Raw genomic sequence first — 18,951 nt, forward strand, 5'->3', positions numbered from 1 at the left:
AATTTTAGTTCCAAGGTTTCAAGCTTTGTGGTGGCTTGAAAATTTATGTTTCATCCGAAGTTATAAATTTTGAAATTTTAAAAGTGATATAGATAGAGCATATATTATTTTTAAAACTTTGCAATGTTTTTGTTATATTCATATATCTCAACGTCGAGGTAAACAATTAGAGGGTTTTCCAATGTCGAAACACTCTCACATAGAGGATTTTTTAGGTGCACGTTAGCGCCTTAATAACCTAAGTATAAAAGAGTGTTTCAAGTTAGAAAACCTTCAAATTGATCACCTCGACGTCAAGATTTGTGGATGCAAAGAAAAAATGATTTTTAAGTCCTACAAATAAACACCTTATATAACAAATTATATAGATTGTTTATATTTAATGTTTTTAAGTGTTTATAAATTTGCACCATTTTAAGATTTTTATAAATATGAGATATTTCTATAAATTTGTCTTGATTATATGAGGTTTACGCCTCAACAACTTTAAACTCACACCAATAAAAAAAAAAGAAGAGGATACAATGAGACTATTTATATGTGTTATATGGAAGTTACAATCAATCTTAACCATTATTTAATTGACCAAACTCAAAGTATAAATTTTTTTTTTTTTAATTTTATGACACATCCAAGCTATCTTGTTTTATATCTTACGATTATAGGCAATTGTCACCTTTCTATACATAAAGTAAATACAACTATAGGCGATTGTGACATTTCTATACAAAAAGTAAATACTCCTAAAGCATACAATTCATAAAGAACCCTTTGAACTCCAAAGTAAGTAAAACAAGGTGATTTATCTTTTTGTTACAAAGACGTCGCAATCATCTCTTAACCATTAGATGAAAAATTATATGGATTTGAAGGTCACAAAGTTAGAGATGTTTTTGTTTTTTTTTAACTTTGAGGGAAGTTGAGGATACTGTCACTAACTATCCAATTATAATAGGAAAATTATTTCATGCTGGCTAGACCGCATTTTTACACATGCAATTCATAAGGTGTAAGCATACATATTAAAGATGGATGCAAGTAAGTGTGCCATCTAAAAACAATATAAACTACCGGTTTAAATGTTTTTTTATTAGAATTGTTATTTCTAGTTTTAAAATTTATTTATTTTTTCATATTTATGATGTTCATGTTAGAGAGTACATGTTCTTAAAAATTGAGTCTTAAAATTCATCTAAAACATAAATTTATCAAGAAGCCTGCACTTCGACATATGCGGGCTCGACCGCATAGAAACCGGATCCATACGACGGACAATGGCAACCGTGACCTCCTTATACAATAACGTGGCGGAGATGGCCATCACCGTCCAATCTACAGGATCGACGGACAGTGCAATTCAAACCATTAAATGAGGTTTGCGCCATCCTTTTCTTTTCCCGGCAGGTTTCACGGTTCTTTCACTAAGCTTCGAGAAATTCTAGGGTTCTCATTTTTTCAAGGGCTTCAAACTTCAATAATTCCGTGGAATAATTATTTTCGGTCTGGAAATGGAGGGCCGGACTACTCTCTCTGATCTGTATCAGAGCTCAAGGCGATTGCTCTTGAGAACCAGAGTTGGAATTGAAAAGCTTGAACGCCTTGAATCCACATCGACCAGCCTTGATTCCTCTGAATTATCATATTTTTTGAAGCGAGATATCACTCAGATTCAGGGTCTTTGTGCAGAGATGGATCGGCTATGGCGATCTGTTGCAGCAAAAGGTCAGAGAGATCTATGGAAAAGGTTAGGTTTCAGAGGAATTTTGTAGGCCCTCCTCTTCAAAATCTTCCTGATATATCTTTGAATTATGACATGATTAATCTCTATTATCCAAATTTGCGAATTATGGAATTTCATGGGAAATATGTAAGAAATCGTGTTTTCTTACTGACTTTTCGAAGCTTTGCCGAGTTCTTTATTCTGAGTTCCTTTAAATTTTTGAATTTAATTGATCTGCACTGGTATTTAGATTGGAAACCAGTGTTAATTATCTTTCGTTTTCCAATGTGGTGAAATTAGTTCTTTATTATGCTTAATTGGGTGACAGATCAGGTTCTCATTTCAGTTTGTTGTGAATTTGTAGCACTTGTCTTTGATTTATTTTCTTTGATTCACTCTTTCTTGCCCATTTTTTTGTGCATAATTTGATAACTTTTTTGAGGTGATTTATAGCCACAGTTGTAAGAGTGTTTATGTGATTATCCCGAATTAGTAAAGAACTAGAATGTATGTACTGTGAATTTTTTACAATCTTCTCTGGGCTATTTTCTTTATTTATTAACGTCATTCTGTATGTTTGACTGTCGTATTACTATTTGAGAGCTTAATTTCTATGTTATGCATTTTCACTTCACAAAGATGATGCAAGTCATGCTACTTTTTCAAATTAGTTGATGAAATCTGTTGTTCTAGGATTATGGGGATCGTTATCAATTTCTGAATTTACAGATTTTTTTTTTCTTGACTAGCTCCTTTTACTTTCTTCTTGATTCCAAATTCACTTATTGCATTTGAATTGAAGCACTTATTTGGATTCAACTGGTTTTTCAATTCGATGAATTCATGTGAATACTTCGACAGAGGTTTTTGTCAGCATTATGGGAATCCATGTGAATTGGTTTCATTTTGTGAACTGAGGCAATTTTTTGCGGCATATTGCTTTTTTAAAATTTGTACATTTACGTGATTTTGGGCAACTAAGAATGCATCCATTGGGACAAATGGGAAAGGATTCTAATCTATTTTGAGGAGTGGTGTTTATAGCAAGATTTTGATTCTCAAGGAACTTTGCCTTGTTGGATTAGTGAGTGGGTTCCTTCCTTTCTTTTTTCTTTTTTCTTTTTTTGGTCATGATTTAATGCCACTTTGAATTACTCCATTACATGAGGGCATTTGTTTGTCAATAATTATGGGGTTAAAGTACATACCAGATTATTATTCATATCTTTTTTTTCGAAGACTTATACTCATTTGTTTTATATTGCACACATTCTCAGCAGGGCATATCTTTGAATCTTTTAAGTAAACTTTCATTTCATTTCTGGCACAATTAAACATGACATTATGAGGTTTCTTATTCTATATGCATAATGCATTTTTTATATTACAGAAAAGTTGAACAAGTGGCTGAGGAGGTTGACTCTTTGAAGGATGGCTTGGATAAATATATGCAGCGGAATCACAGACGAATGATGGAGGCAAAAGAGAGGGCAGAACTTTTGAAAAGAGCCGTACGTCAATCTCTATCTTGGTGATTATATATGGTAAAATTATTTTAAAACTGGAAAGAGTAAATGGATTTCTAATTGTTGGTCTTAGTTTTTAAACTTTACTGTTCAATGCCTCTCTTGTTCTTTATTTGGCATCAGAAACATGGTATATCTTAAAAGTAGAAACAAAGCTTTGGATTTCAGACACTTGGCATGTATGTCAGTCTTCATGTTAAACTCCGGTAGGATTTATTGCCCAATGCCTTTCTTTTTCTCTATTTTTTGTTAAGGAGAAAGTATGGTGTTCAGGCTAGAGAACAGAACACAGGGTTTTGTATATTGGACTCTTATTCTGTATAATATGTAGCACTTTCCATTATACTTTATGTATGACGAAGAAACAATTAAACTGTAATGATTTGCAGTTACTTCTATGCATTTCTCAGATATATGGATTGCTTGCCAATAAATTGGCCTCGATGAGTCCATTAACAATGATCATCTTTGTATTGTCACTCAAATAAATTATCATCATTACCTGGATCTAATAAACCTACATCTTGGGATAAGAAGTTAAACCCATCATCTTCAGTTCTTTCATAAACAAAAAGAGAAAATCAACAGGAGTCTGTGTCTCTCAAAATTTGGATTCCTTCCATTTGTTGCAGAATGGAGACAATGCTCATGTACTACAAATCTTTGATGAGGAAGCACAGGCAATGCAATCTGCACACAACTCATCAATGATGCTCGAGGATGCCTATGCCAGTGGGGTTGCAATCCTTTCCAAGTATGCTGAACAAAGAGATCGGTTGAAGGTAATTACCTATTATTTATTTTTAACGATTAAATGTGTCAAACGTTCATTTAATACATAAATCTACCAATCCCCATGTTTGTGCTTATCTGTTTGAAATTAGTATATGCATTAGTCCATGGCTCCTGGGTTTCTCTTTTTATTTTGTTTAAAATGAGGTTTTACTTGTATTGGCATACATAATCTGTAGTAAGCTTGCTGTTATGGTCTTAGAATATGGCAAAGATCTGCATACCTCAGATGATATTAGAGCCTGCAACAATATAGATGGAATTCAGCTAAGTTTGCTATGATCAGGAGATAATTGGGCATTTCAGCTGAACTGAATTAGGTGAAATTTATTTTGCATTCTACAAAGAAATTTTTGCAAGAAATACAGAGCAAAACCACCTCACATGATCAAGCTTTGTAATCATGGTTGTTTTGAAAAGATCTGCCATTCGAGTATAGGTATTCTGGTGATAATAGGACCTTCAGCCAAATGTCATTCTAAGCGCAGTGCATGGTACACAAATATTTGTTAGACAAACCAAGAACAAAACAACTACTTGTGTTTATTCTTTGTAACTGCTGTTTTTAAAAAGATTAGCCCTTTTTTTTTTTGAGGCCCTTCAATTGTTGGTTATCACTTGTGTTATCTCCTGTAACTATCTAGTTTATGCCATTTTGTGGGTACAGCGAGCTCATCGAAAGGCATTGGACGTGCTGAACACTGTGGGACTTTCAAATTCAGTGTTGAAGCTTATTGAGAGGCGGCACCGTGTTGATAAATGGATTGCATATGCGGGTATGATCTTTACAATCGTTGTCGTTGTTGCTTTTTGGCGATGGACACATTGACCATGCATTTGCTTTGGCCCAAGTCATGTATTCGTCCTTTCAATTGTATCTTCACAGTTCAAAATTATATGTTACACTTGCTGCACAGGGAAAAAGGGGAAATTGCGCGCACTCTCTCACACACTCACACATTTATGTTAGGCTACTGTTAATTGATTATTCGGCATAGAGTATGGACTTCTTTCCCAGATAATCAATTTGGTGCTTTAACGTATTAAAAACATATATACTCTATCTACGGTAGATGACCCTTGTTTGGAACTTTGCATATGAAATATCCTCATTTGGCAAGGTCCCACAATAAAGAACACGGAAACGCTGCTCCTCTTATTAAGAGGAAAAGATGGTAGCCTTACTTCCTAAAATCATAATCCCAAATGCTCCTCTTATCAAGGGGAAAAGATGTTAGCCTTACTTCCTAAAATCATAATCCCAAATAACCCTTGTGTTTCATGGAAAGCGTATATTCGCCCTCCAAATTAAAAGAAAATGATGTATAACTCCTATACTTTTTTCATTATCCAAATTTTAATATTTATTTTTATTTTTATTTTAATGACTGCTTCATAAAACCATAGAAAGGCTCCCCCTTTCTTTCTGTCTTCCTCACCTTTGAACCTCGTCACCCCCTCTTTTTTGCAACCTCCCTTAAATCCTCATGTCTCTCTAATCTAATCTCACATCGAGGTTAAAAGAGGCATTTCAAATTTCATTTATATGATGGGGATATTAGAAACAATAGTAAATGTTATAATTTAAAAATAAAAAGTAAAGAATGGGTTTAGAAGGGGGTCTGTGGGCATTTTATAGATTTGGAGGTTATTTGGGATTATTATTTTTAATCAAGTGGGTGTATAGGATTTTTTCTCATCTTTTTTTTTTTTTCAATTGCAAATTATCATATAATATTTGGGATTTATTGTGCCACTAATATTCCTACTTCTTAGTAAAATATTAGGTACCCAAACTATCATTATGAGAGGTCAGGGTTGCCACTTACAATTTATAATAAAACGGTGCCTAACAATGATTTAAAATTCGAGTTGGTAGAGTGGATTGCACACCCATTGATTCCTGCTGGATTGAAATAGCAAAGAAATAAATAACAAAAAAAAATATTACATAGGTCTATCTTTCACAATTTCTCTTTGAGAATTGCTAAACAAAAGAAGGTTCCTGAGTTTTTATAGGCCAAATTGCCCTATTCCATCAAAGAAAGGAGAAGGTGCCCGTCGATCCTGATGACAATTCCTGATCTTTATCAACGATTTTTAAATCGCTAGTTCATACCATTGAAATATTGCCACGTAGATCAGCCTCTGGCTATATCAGGTCTAAATAGGCCCTTTTCAGTTTCCATATTGAACGTATCTGCACTTCAAAAAGATGTCCTTTATCCTTTCCCCTTTCAAATTTATCTTTCTGGAATTTAGCTTAAAGAACTCAAATATGATTTAAAATCCCCCACTTTTTCTTTTATTGGCGGATGGAAACGCCAATCTTAAGGTTGTTATTTTATATATTCAACACTAACGTCTATATAATGTAAGCTTTATGACGGGGGACAAAGGGTATTAATATTTCATTATGAGATTTAAGCATGCTAAATTGCTATGCTATATCGTACAGGCGTTGAGCTTGTCGTATCATTATTCCCTTTTTTGTGCTTCCCTGCATGTATGTTCTCTTTGTTGTGTTCTCGCTTTATTATTACGAATGGGAATGATCTCTCTCCCCCTCAGAGAAAAGGGTATTCTCTCCCTTGCTCTCAAATTCTGCCGTTCCATTAGAAAAACAAAAATTTTAGCTAATTGATCAATTATTTTAATAGTTATATTTACATTATTAAGTCGTTAAAGGTTGGACACATGTCACAAAAATAAAAAATCTTAATTCTCGATAAATTGTGAGACACATTACAATCATTGTGAAATATTCATATTTTTCAGGGAAGAGAGTACTTCTTTTAAAACCAAAATTAAAGGAGTACTTACACTTGAGATAGAGAAAATACACAATTTGTAAGAGAGAGAGAAAGAGAAAGAGAGAGAGGGAGAGGGAGTGGGAGTGGGAGAGGGAGAGGAAGAGGGGAGATGACTAATTGATCATTTTCTCTTTTTTATATTTTGTATAAAATTGATGCTTATCTAAAATATCTCAGTTTCCTTTTACATAATTAAGTCATGATTTGTTAAGATATTTTTCGCAAGAATGATTCAATCCCATAAAAAGAAAAAAGTAGGAGAAAATGCAGGTAAAAATTCTGCAAAACAATTAGGGTCACAATTTATGTTTGAATGTTGAGATTCTTTGTTTTCTTATTGTAAAGAGAGAGGGAGATGAAACTAGAGAGAGAGAGAGAGAGAGAGAGAATGGAAAATTAGATAAGTAGCCCACAACAACTTACGAAGCCCATTGAGAGAACATTGGACATGCCACCAGCAGTCAATATCAAAAAATCGAAATGGCTACACTAACCTGCCTTATTTACCCTCATGGAGCATCATGAGAAACTGTAGAATTAAGCAGCTATAATCATGTGAAATAAGTTACAGAGAACTTTTTTTCTTTTTCTTTTTCGTTCTTATTCCTTTTTTGTTCTCGACATACTTCTATTTCAGTGACATTTAGGGAAATAACCATGATCATGAAAATTGACTCGCCGGACATCGATCACTCTTAAATCACTCCATTGCTAAAAATTTGAGCAGCCTAGCAGGAGCCAATTTTTTCAAACAAACTAGCTGATTTCTTTTCTCCCATCTCAAGATACGTCTAAAACGTTAACGGTAAGAAGGGGTGTTTTCTTTTCTAAATTTAATATTGACAAAACGTTTTCTTTCACAAACAATTTTAACCGAGAACTCAATATATACATGCCAATGGAAGTGTCGCAAATTCACAGTTAACGCGGCCAACTAATAAATAGATAAAGATGAAGCAAGTTTTAAGGCACAAGGCATTCTCACAAAGTACAAAGACCATCGCCAATACACATGCGTGGACACCTAAATGAAGGCCCTAGGCTCAAATTCACCTTAAATCACACCAAAGCACCAAGTGATGGGCATAAACAACAAAATATCCCCATCCCCATTTCTACAGTGAATCCTTAACCAATATTTGGAAGTGCGTCATCAAAGACTTGATAATAACTAGTATGTCATGAAAATCAATTAGCACACCCACCAATACTATGGTCACGGCCCTCAGTCTCATCAATAGCTCGCTCTTATGGGTTCACACAACTCGGTGATTCACAGTTCCGAACATTAGTAACCTGTATTTTTTTTTTTGAGGATAAACACTTATTCATAATGGGTGTGTTTTTTCTCTAAGCTCGAAAGGTATAAGATAGATATTGAATCTGAGGGTGTAGGCGACAAGTTCTGAAAGCTTCATATGAGCATGCATACCACTAAAGTAATAGCTGTCCCAAATTTGACCACAACTTCAACATCCATTGACCCAGACAGGAAACTAAGATCTCAAACGAGACCAAAACCTGAAGATGACCTTCAGGGAGCCTTGAGGCCACGCCTCCCAAGGTGATACACCTCTCGCAGGCAAATTTTGAACCACTGTGACCTTGTAACCGTGACTACTCTTACCAAATCATCAAAACTACCTTGCAACCAAACTTCTCAATAAAACTTCACGCAAATCCGTAACCCAAGAAACCACGACTACTCTTACCAAATCATCAAAACTACTTAGCAACCAAACTTCTCATGCAAATCCGTAACCCAAGAAACCATGACTACTCTTACCAAATCATCAAAACTACCTAGCAATCAAACTTACTCAATAAAACTTCCATGCAAATCCGTAACCCAAGAAACCACAATCCTCAACTCAAATCCCAAACCAACCACCACTAACCACCTGTCTTTCATCAATCGACTTTTTTGAACAAATTACATTCCCAACCACAGGGCCTCGTTATGGTCTAGCCAGACCATTCATTTCTACAAAGCTAGAAAGAGCCAAGCATCAATACTAATCCAAGCATTCAGGACTGATCTTCCTAGTTGCCACACAAACTCAATTCCAAGTAACACGAACAAAAAATATCAACATAGATGCTCAGAAATGAAATGGATATCAGAAAGGAGCACGAAAAAGAAAGTGAAGGGTAAAAGGTCCAGGAAAGTTACAGACAACCGAAAGGTACCGACAAATACAATAAAAAGAAATGGCAAAGAAGAAATGAAAAAAACAAGAGAAATAAGAGAAGAGGCAAAAAAAAGGGAGAACAGAAAAATCTGATTGAAGAAGGCAAAGAAGAGAGAACAGAAGAAATAGAATGAAAGACAACCCTTTTTCTAAAAAAAGAGTAAGAAAAAAAACGGCAGATCAGTAGGCTCTCTTGTTCAGTAGCAGTTAACACAGTAGATGCTTGTATCAGGAAATCCCATCAGTAATGCCACCCATGTTTTGAGTGAAAGAATAAAAAACAATAGGTGGGTGGATAATTATCTGCCTCCAAAAGGGTAAAAAGGATCAAGGAAAATAGAACAAAACAAAAGGAAAGGTGAAAGAAATGACATAACAGGAAAAAAAACAGGAAAACAAGAGAAACACGAAGCAAATAAAGAATTGAACCGATCAAGAGAAAAGAAAGATTTGAGAAACAAATCAGCTACATGAGAGGTGAGTTGAATGAACATTAGGATGTCAAACAGTTAGCAGAGATAAAGAGAATGAGATGTTGGAAGATGAGATCAATGTTACCAGGCAGGCCATTTTCTCTCTGGTATCTCATGTCGTCATGCCTAGACATCTGATTGACACGCTATTCCTACATGTCATCCAAGTTTCATCCCAACATGGCATGTCTACAAGTTTACATATGGACTGCCATATTTATATAGGTACATATGGACTCAAAATACTACCATCTTACTGCTGCTCTCCATTTCCAACTATCTCCCTCTCAAATCTATCACCACTCTTCTCCTGAGCCCTTTGCAACAATGCCAGAAAGGTTCAAAGACACGCAGCCTACTACAAAGTCAGTCCAGCAACTTTTGAAGATTTTGTATTTCTTTCTTTTATTTGTTTCAGGCTATTTTACGCAGGCACTCTACATATTCCCTTCTCTAAGTCTCTCTCCTCTCTCTCCTCTCTAAATTTACTGTTGTGTTCTAAGCACCCAATTTGTGGGATGCTATCTTCTGATTTTTGTATAACACTTAAATTTATTAATATAAAGTTAAACTTCTTCAAAAAAATAAACAGAAACATTCTCAACATATCCAGTGCCAAATGCATATAAGCCCATCCCATAAAGCCTAAAAGCTCCATTAGCTAAGATTCCTCAAAAAAACCTGAAGTTACTCATCAAGCATAAAAAAGCACACACAAGCACACACACAGATAAATAATGAACTGTGAGTGTCACTCATCGCTCCATGGTAAAAGTGCATGGAGACTTAACCTGACATGAATATCATAAATTCCAAGCAAATAATTTCATTAGCTCAACACACCTTATCAAATAATTTGTAAGAAACTCCAATCCACATTTAAGTGTAGGCAATGGGCTGTCAATAATGATAAATGCATATATGCTCTCTGAGATTTATCATATTAGTTTAGCATGTAAAAGATATGAAACCCATTAGTTGGTATGTAAATATGAAGCAATGAAATCTACATATCAAACAACACCAAACACATCCAAGTCAATGTTCTATTAGTATTAGTGTGCTCATGTCCTATAAGCATTAGCATGCACATTGCAACAGTAGTAATAAAAAACTAATCATTTCACGGTTATAGAAGAAGTGATGATCCAAAAAGTAAACAATGACCAAAAGATTACGTGAACAATGTGCACCAAAAAACCCACCAAACATCTCGCATAAAAACTTATCCGCAAAAGATCACACTGCAACGAGCAATATGCATGATTCTCTTTTCTTTTTTGAATCCTATGATCATACACTTCACAAACATACTCGAGATCCCAGAATGAATTGACCTCTAGTCCTTCAACAATGACGCAAAATCAGCCACTTCATCCATCCAAAAAATTATCTACGATTCAAAACAGGAATAACAAATAAGCCATTAGAAAATTTAAAAGAAAATATTTTTTTTGAGTGAGTTAAAAGAAAATATTACATCAAAAATTGATACAACAATCACTTTGACACCTCACAATACAGCAAAAATTAATTTCTTTCATGCACAGCATCAACATCAAAGTTTACCTCTGCCATGGACAAACCAACATAGAACTTTTACCTATCTCACTAAGAACCCAAAGAAGGAAAAGCATAAAAAAACCAAGTTATGTCAGAACATATCACCAGAAACCCCAACATAGACTTTCCCCCTCCCCACCCATTCCCGCCTGCAGGTATGCACGAGGGGAGTGATTCCATGCAACAATTTTGTGGTAATAAAATGATGTCACTCCTGCAAACACCATGTTAGGGGAAGTTGCCTTTCGACTCTGTGTTGGTATATTCCAAAGAATAGCCATCCATGGCCCTGCATGAATGGGCATAACCAAGATTAGGACTTGTGCAGTGGCTCTGTAAACCTGAATTTCCGGTCAATGCAAAGAGGGTGGGCACTATCTCCTTAATGACTTGCCTAGGTTGGGATAAACACCAATGGTCATCATGTCTTTGAACATAGAAAGGCAGTCCCCTATAGCCGAAGGGAGGATGGTCCTATATGCTTATGAGCTTAAATATTTAGCAGTGGCTCCGTAAAAGTGAATTTCCGATCAATACAAACAGGATGGGCACTATCTCCTTGATGAATTGCCTAGGTTGGGTTAAACACCAATGATCATCATGTCTTTGAACAGGGAGAGGCAGTCACCTATAGCTGAAGGGAGGATGGTCTTATCAGCTTAAATATAAGATGCAGCCTGGAAGAAGCCTTAGATAAGCACTCAAGATACCTTGGCCGAAACAAGATACGTGCAAGCCCTTGGTGGAAGTCTGGGCAACCAAGACTTGAAATCCATAAGAAGCATACCTTTTCCTTGTGATGAAGCTTTCATTTGACATGGTTCACAAGTAACCATAACGAAGCTTGGGCCGGCAGCCACCTTAGATATGTCGGATTTTCTGTTTGATTTAGGTTTTTGCTTTACTCAGAACCTTGAATGAACTTTAGAGGGATTCCTCTACTTTTTTGATCGACCATCTTGGGTAGTTTCGAAGTTATAGAGCTCGACGACAGCTTTCCAATGCGTTATCATATGCCCAAATTTATAGCCTAGAGAAGAGGAGTGTTCGGTGTAGCCCTTTTTGGTTGCGCACAATCGAAGATATATCTGCCCTCACAAGAGCACTATACCTGTTTGGAAGCACAGATAAGCATTGATTCTTAAATAGGTTAGGATTTTACCATGATGGAAGCTTCCCATCAGAGCAATCGGGCTACTTGAAAGCACAGATAAGCGTCGTTTCTTAAATAGGAGGGTTTCAACACCGTGGAAGCTTCTCATCGGAGGGTGAGACCTAAGGGGCTGTTTGTTTGCATGACTTGCATTAATGCATATGATGCTACTTCACTAGATTGAAAGCCTTTTAAGGTATTTTTCTTAGGAATTTCGGTCCCCACCAATGCTATCGTGTCCGGTCAAGACTCCCACCTTCCACCTCTAAGAAAGAATATAACCTACTGTTTTGATGCACAGATAAGTGCAGTTTTGCACATATTTCTACTCCAGCCTCTAAAGAATCCTAAAGGCAGTTTCAACTCCCAACATACAAGTACTTGAGTTGATTCACCTTTTGGTCCTCAAGAGAAGAAAAGATCCCTATCAAAGTGGCTGGCCTAGAACTCGTTATACTATTGAGAAATAGACTCAATGATTGCTAGAATAACAAGTGGAGGTTTATGTTGGGCACGTTTCACTTGCATGAAACAAGGTGAGGCCCACATGTGTCTTAGGAGGAGGAGAGAAGAACCATGCGTCTCTTGCATTATGACTAAGAAGGACGGACATGGGATGTGTCCTAGGAGGAGGAGAGAAGAACCAAACATCTCTTGCATTCATGACTAAGAAGGACGGACATGGGACCTTCTAGCAGTTATATAGTGGTCTAATGAACCCACTTTATGAGCTTAAGGAGCCCAAGGAGGGTATCATCTAGGGGACTTGGGGTCTACACCAGAAGCTCTCAATCACCATACCCAGTTAACCACCTGATAGAGAGAGCATTGACCTCAACCTCGATAGGCTTTGCCTTGAATCTCCCCTTGTGTGAGTTTGAGACCCTAGAAGAATTCCAACTGTCCAACAACACAGTGTTAATTTCTCACTCTAAAATTGGGAGCAACTATCTGTGCTACCAATCAGAAGAAAACACAACTTTGGAGAGCTGGTTCTTGACCATAGTGCATCGGATTTCAAGGAAAATTTTAATACTGAAACTACTATGAATCCAATTTATTTACACAAAATTCCAGCTCGAAACAATTTGTATTTTGTGAGATATTCATGAATAATTGAGTGCTTCCATAGCTGCAATTTTCACACATCTCCCCGTTATCTCTAAATCCACTGACAAATTGTCTGACCCAAAATTTTAATTATATACTCCTTTCATCCCTAAGAGCAATCTCAAACAAAAAATAAAGGAAACTGTATCTAAGAATTCGGAATATCTGGTTCTTGACAATATTACATCAGATTTCAATGAAATTTTTAACACGGAAAGTACTTTTGAGTCTAGTTTATGCACACAAAATTTCAGCTCAAAAGAATTTATTATTTGTGAGATATTAATGAATGACTGGGAAAGAAGTGGGGAGAAGAAAGTTAAGTAAAGGGAGGATATTCGAGAAATGAACCAGCAGGACCAGCAATCATGGTGACTGCCTTTAACCAAACACACACACACACACACTCTCCCTCCCTAGCAATTTATCCCTTTACCTCTCGATGTGCTCTACTGCCATCTATCCCTTTACCTCTCGATGTGCTCTACTGCCATCTAGCCCTTACCTCTCGATGTGCTCTACTGCCATCCCTCCCTCTTTAACCTCCGCTAGCTTTGCTAAGTCCGGTTTTACTCCTCAACTACCGCCTTTACATCGGTTCTACCACAACCAGATTTACCCACCTAAGCCCAAGCATTTACTTACGTTCAGGCTCGCAGGAAAACCCAAACCCACCCCTACCCTCTTGAAACCTTCACCTCCAACCCAACATCCAATCCATTGCATCCTTCTAAATCTCCTATTTTGAAGCCCTACAAAAAGCTCACAACCCACCCACCACCGCCTCACCAAACAATTGTGAACCCAAGTTATCTTTCTTGTTTCAACCGCAAGCCAACACACTGAATATCCGCTTACTCACTTTCAAGTAGCCTCAGGATCTAATGTTTTTTCTGGAAGCATTTCTGGATTAGGAATACCACACTCAAGGACCACACTCAAGGACCTTTGGCCAGACATCTTTTCCCTTGCTTTTGACCCTAATGTTGTCATGGCCTCCTACTTTTAGCCTTTCCAAAACCAACAAATCTTGACACCTTTATTCAAAAGAGCCCTTACCAAGAATGAGTTCCAACTTCCAACTCTTGTTCAACTTGCTCAACTACCCACCAAACTTTTTTGTCAATGGTACAGGGCCTGATAGACCCATTAGGTCCAAACATCCATCTGGCAACTTCTCAGTAGCATCCTTCTACCTAGCCAATATCTCCCGAATGTCACCCAACCCCTCCAAACAGCACAAAGCTTTGACAATTGATAGCCCACCTAGAGTTCAAGCCTTCTCTTGGCTCTCCATTTCACAGAGAAACCTCACCCTTGATGAACTTCAAAGAAGGTGCTTCATTCTTGCCAACCGTGTCTTATGTGAAAAGGGGGAGGAAACTCATCCACACCTTTTTATCCATTGCCCCTACGCTCAAAGAGCGTGGAAAAAACATCTAGGCGACTTCAATTACACATGGGTGACCCCACCTGATATCCTCAACCTCTTTTCTGCCCACTTTTCAATGCCCTTATCCTCAATTGGGATTTTCATGTGGCACTCATCAACACAAGCCACCCTCTGATCCATTTGGAAAGAACGAAACTCTCAAATTTTTAGAGACAACAAGAACTTTGTCGTTACCACTGCTAATAAGGCTAAAGCACTTGCCATCCTATGGGCTTCCAACTGGAAAATCCTCAGAGGTATCTCAATTGTGGACTTCGATTACAACTGACACAATATTGCCAACTCTAAGAGACCAAGGTTGACACATTCAGGCATCTGGAAACCATCCACCCATGGAATTATCAAAGTGAACATTAACGGTTGCTCAGGCAATCCAAGACCCTGCGATGTGGGTGGCATTTTTATGGATGCAAACTAGCCACATTGCTTTATTTCTCCTCTCAAATTGCCTACGATGACTCAAATTGGGCAGAAGCCACAGTTTTACTTAAAGCCCTGAAAATATTTATCTCAACTAGGACAATAACCTCATCGTAGAAGCCGACTCTCATAACGTAATTGCCTGGGCTTCGAATTCTGCAAAACCCTTGGCATTATCTTCACATATTTTACCACGTTCACTAGCTTAGCATGCTGCTACAAGTCACACTGTATTCGTGGAGCAAGTAATAGAGAAGCTAACCAGCATGCCAAATATGGAGCACTCAACTCCCCCCATTTTGATCTTCCCGTCTTCTTTCTTTCATAACTCGTCTCGTCGCTCCTCCTGCTGTCTCTCGTATCTCTTCTCACCCCTCCCCCCGCTCGCTCCCTCATCTCTTTTTCTATATCTCTCTCCTCCAAGATTCTTTCTCACATACGTTCTTCTCCCCTCCTGCTACTTTTTTCTCTGTCCTTCACACTGCTCTCTATTGCATGACTTCTTCTAACCCGTCCCCCCTTCTTTGCCTGTTATTTTTCTTTTAAAAATTTTCTCCTTTTCTTTTCTACTCTATTTCTTTACCTTTTATTTTTTGTTATTGTTCCTTTTGTGAGCACCTCTACGCACTCCTCGTGAGTCTTTTGTAACAACTATCTTATATTTAATATATTGTCACATTTATTTCCAAAAAAATTGGATAATTAATTAAGTGTTGCCCTGTGTACCTGCATTTTTCAGTCATCTCCCATTGTCTCTAAATACACCGATGCAATAGCCTGAGCCAAATTTTTTAAAACATATACTCCTTTCATCCTGATGAACAATCTCAAAAAAAAAAGAAGGAAAATACACCCTAAAAAGCAGTCTTCACAACATAGTGAACCTAGGTCCTCCATTGGATAAACGGTTAGATCTAGGCATTAGGGGTTTTTGTTACTCTACATGTTTATTGTTCCTTTTGTGAGCACCTCTACTCACTCCTCGTGAGTCTTTTGTAACAACTATCTTATATTTAATATATTGTCACATTTATTTCCAAAAAAATTGGATAATTAATTAAGTGTTGCCCTGTGTACCTGCAATTTTTCAGTCATCTCCCATTGTCTCTAAATACACCGATGCAATAGCCTGAGCCAAATTTTTTAAAACATATACTCCTTTCATCCTGATGAACAATCTCAAAAAAAAAAGAAGGAAAATACACCCTAAAAAGCAGTCTTCCCAACATAGTGAACCTAGGTCCTCCATTGGATAAACGGTTAGATCTAGGCATTAGGGGTTTTTGTTACTCTACATGTTTATTGTTCCTTTTGTGAGCACCTCTACTCACTCCTCGTGAGTCTTTTGTAACAACTATCTTATATTTAATATATTGTCACATTTATTTCCAAAAAAATTGGATATTTATTAAGTGTTGCCCTGTGTACCTGCAATTTTTCAGTCATCTCCCATTGTCTCTAAATACACCGATGCAATAGCCTGAGCCAAATTTTTTAAAACATATACTCCTTTCATCCTGATGAACAATCTCAAAAAAAAAAGAAGGAAAATACACCCTAAAAAGCAGTCTTCACAACATAGTGAACCTAGGTCCTCCATTGGATAAACGGTTAGATCTAGGCATTAGGGGTTTTTGTTACTCTACATGTTTATTGTTCCTTTTGTGAGCACCTCTACTCACTCCTCGTGAGTCTTTTGTAACAACTATCTTATATTTAATATATTGTCACATTTATTTCCAAAAAAATTGGATAATTAATTAAGTGTTGCCCTGTGTACCTGCAATTTTTCAGTCATCTCCCATTGTCTCTAAATACACCGATGCAATAGCCTGAGCCAAATTTTTTAAAACATATACTCCTTTCATCCTGATGAACAATCTCAAAAAAAAAAGAAGGAAAATACACCCTAAAAAGCAGTCTTCCCAACATAGTGAACCTAGGTCCTCCATTGGATAAACGGTTAGATCTAGGCATTAGGGGTTTTTGTTACTCTACATGTAGTAGATGTTCTTATCATCATGAGATTAATATTTTTTAAAACAAAATAATTCACCTGTTTTCAATACACTAGCCAAGAACAACTATAATTCCAGCAAAACCATAACCAAACCCAGTACCAGAATTTGAGAGTAAAAACAACATTGAAAGTCCCTATTTTTCACCAAATAAATAAAATTAAACAACAAAATCACCACAAAAGCCAGTTCATAACAACCAACACAAAATTTACCTATATTCAGTACAAAAAAATAGATTTCAAACAAAAGCATAATAAATCCAAGTTAAACCGAAACAACATACCTATCACTGCTGCTGCTGATTGGGGGGCTGACCGGGCATCCCGGGCCTTGGAGGCCCAAACACCGGCACCCCACCACCTGGTGGGGGCGGCGGCATCCCTGGCCTTGGGGGCGGACCTGGCATTCCAGGCCTACCTGGTGGAGGAGGGCCTCGCATCATCTGAGGTGGTGGAGGTGGGCCCATTGGCCTCTGCCCAAACTGAGCCCCCGGTGGAGCAAATCCAGGCCCACCAGGCCCAGGAGGCCCCATGGGCCTCATTCCACCAAACTGAGGCGGAGGCCCCCGGGCCATGGGCATGGGCTGGCCAGGTGCAAATCCAGGCATGGGAGCAGGAGGTGGCCTCATAACTGGAGGTTGTTGGCCTGCTGGGTAGGTAATAGGAGGAGCTGATAACTGAGGCCTGGTTAACTGAGGCTGCATCATAGCTGGTGTCGGACCACCAAGCCCGCGAGGCGGGCCAGCAAGGCCTGGTTGCTGGACGTGGGCCATGGGAGCAGTGGGGAGGCCTCGGCCTGCTGGCCTAGCGATGCCTGGCCCAGACTGAGCCACACCCGCGGCCTTAGCGCGGTTCTCATCTGGTGGTGGAGGTCCCTCAACTGTCATGGAGACCACCTCTTCGCCTCGAAGGAGCACCAAACCAAGGGTCCGACGGTCCTCTCTCTCCTCCTTCTTCTGAGATTTGGAAGGGGGCAAGCGCCTGAACTCTTCGCAATCTCCCAAGACCAGGTTCATGTGGCGATCAAAGGCCATGAATTTGCCCACGAGTTGGCGACCATCTTGGATGGTCACCCTCATTCTATAGTTGATATACTGTAACATTTTGGAGCTCTTTGACATCGACATGGTTGCAGAGTGAGATCAGCTAGGGTTTCAGAGTTTTACGGGGATTTGGATGAAACTTCTAGGGTTTTGGGAGGTTGCAGGGATAGATATGAATTAACGAGATTTACAGCGAGTTTCTAGGGTTTTCAGGATTAAAGAAGGGAACGGGCTTGTAGCTAGGGAGATGCAGGGGCTAACGTTTCATGGCAATTGCCATGGATCTCGAAAATTTGGAAAAAGGCATTGATTTCTAGGGGCTCTGTAAGGGTTTTAGGGTTTTAGGGGAGGGTCTCCGGGTTTCGAAAGCTTAGATGGCAAATGAAAGGAAACCCACTCTTAAGAGCCCGCGCGCGGCTTACTTATAATGGCCGAGTGTGAAGCACCTGACTGCTAATGTATAAGGCCGAGACCCTAAAAGGCGCACCTTGAAAAGATATTTCAATTTTGTAAAAATCCTTATAATATAGCTTTAAAAAAGGAAACCCATTGTTAAGAGCCCGCGTGCGGCTTACTTATAATGGCTGAGTCACTACTAATGTATAAGGCCGAGACCCTAAACAATAAGACTAGGCGCACTTTCAAATAATGTAGCAAGATGTTTCAATACTGA

At 38.0% G+C, this 18,951-nt stretch overlaps 2 protein-coding genes across 2 annotated transcripts; one reads left to right on the forward strand and one right to left on the reverse strand.

The window, feature by feature from the left end:
* The first annotated feature begins 1,399 nt into the window (after window positions 1-1,399).
* On the forward strand, window positions 1,400-4,962 carry LOC105420917 (membrin-11-like). The gene is made up of 4 exons (XM_011626339.3): window positions 1,400-1,744; window positions 3,111-3,231; window positions 3,879-4,028; window positions 4,706-4,962. The coding sequence occupies exons 1-4, from the start codon at window positions 1,509-1,511 to the stop codon at window positions 4,865-4,867; spliced, it is 669 nt and encodes a 222-aa protein (XP_011624641.1). The 5' UTR covers window positions 1,400-1,508; the 3' UTR covers window positions 4,868-4,962.
* Window positions 4,963-10,548: 5,586 nt separating this feature from the next.
* On the reverse strand, window positions 10,549-18,673 carry LOC18421525 (uncharacterized). The gene is made up of 2 exons (XM_006826271.4): window positions 17,520-18,673; window positions 10,549-10,909 (listed from the first exon to the last, which is right to left on the reverse strand). The coding sequence occupies exon 1, from the start codon at window positions 18,360-18,362 to the stop codon at window positions 17,523-17,525; it is 840 nt and encodes a 279-aa protein (XP_006826334.1). The 5' UTR covers window positions 18,363-18,673; the 3' UTR covers window positions 10,549-10,909; window positions 17,520-17,522.
* Between the last annotated feature and the right edge of the window lie 278 nt (window positions 18,674-18,951).

The sequence above is a fragment of the Amborella trichopoda genome, chromosome 3 (assembly GCF_054954075.1).
Source record: "Amborella trichopoda isolate Santa Cruz 75 chromosome 3, AtrichopodaSantaCruz75HAP2 v2.0, whole genome shotgun sequence".
NCBI classification, from domain to species: domain Eukaryota; kingdom Viridiplantae; phylum Streptophyta; class Magnoliopsida; order Amborellales; family Amborellaceae; genus Amborella; species Amborella trichopoda.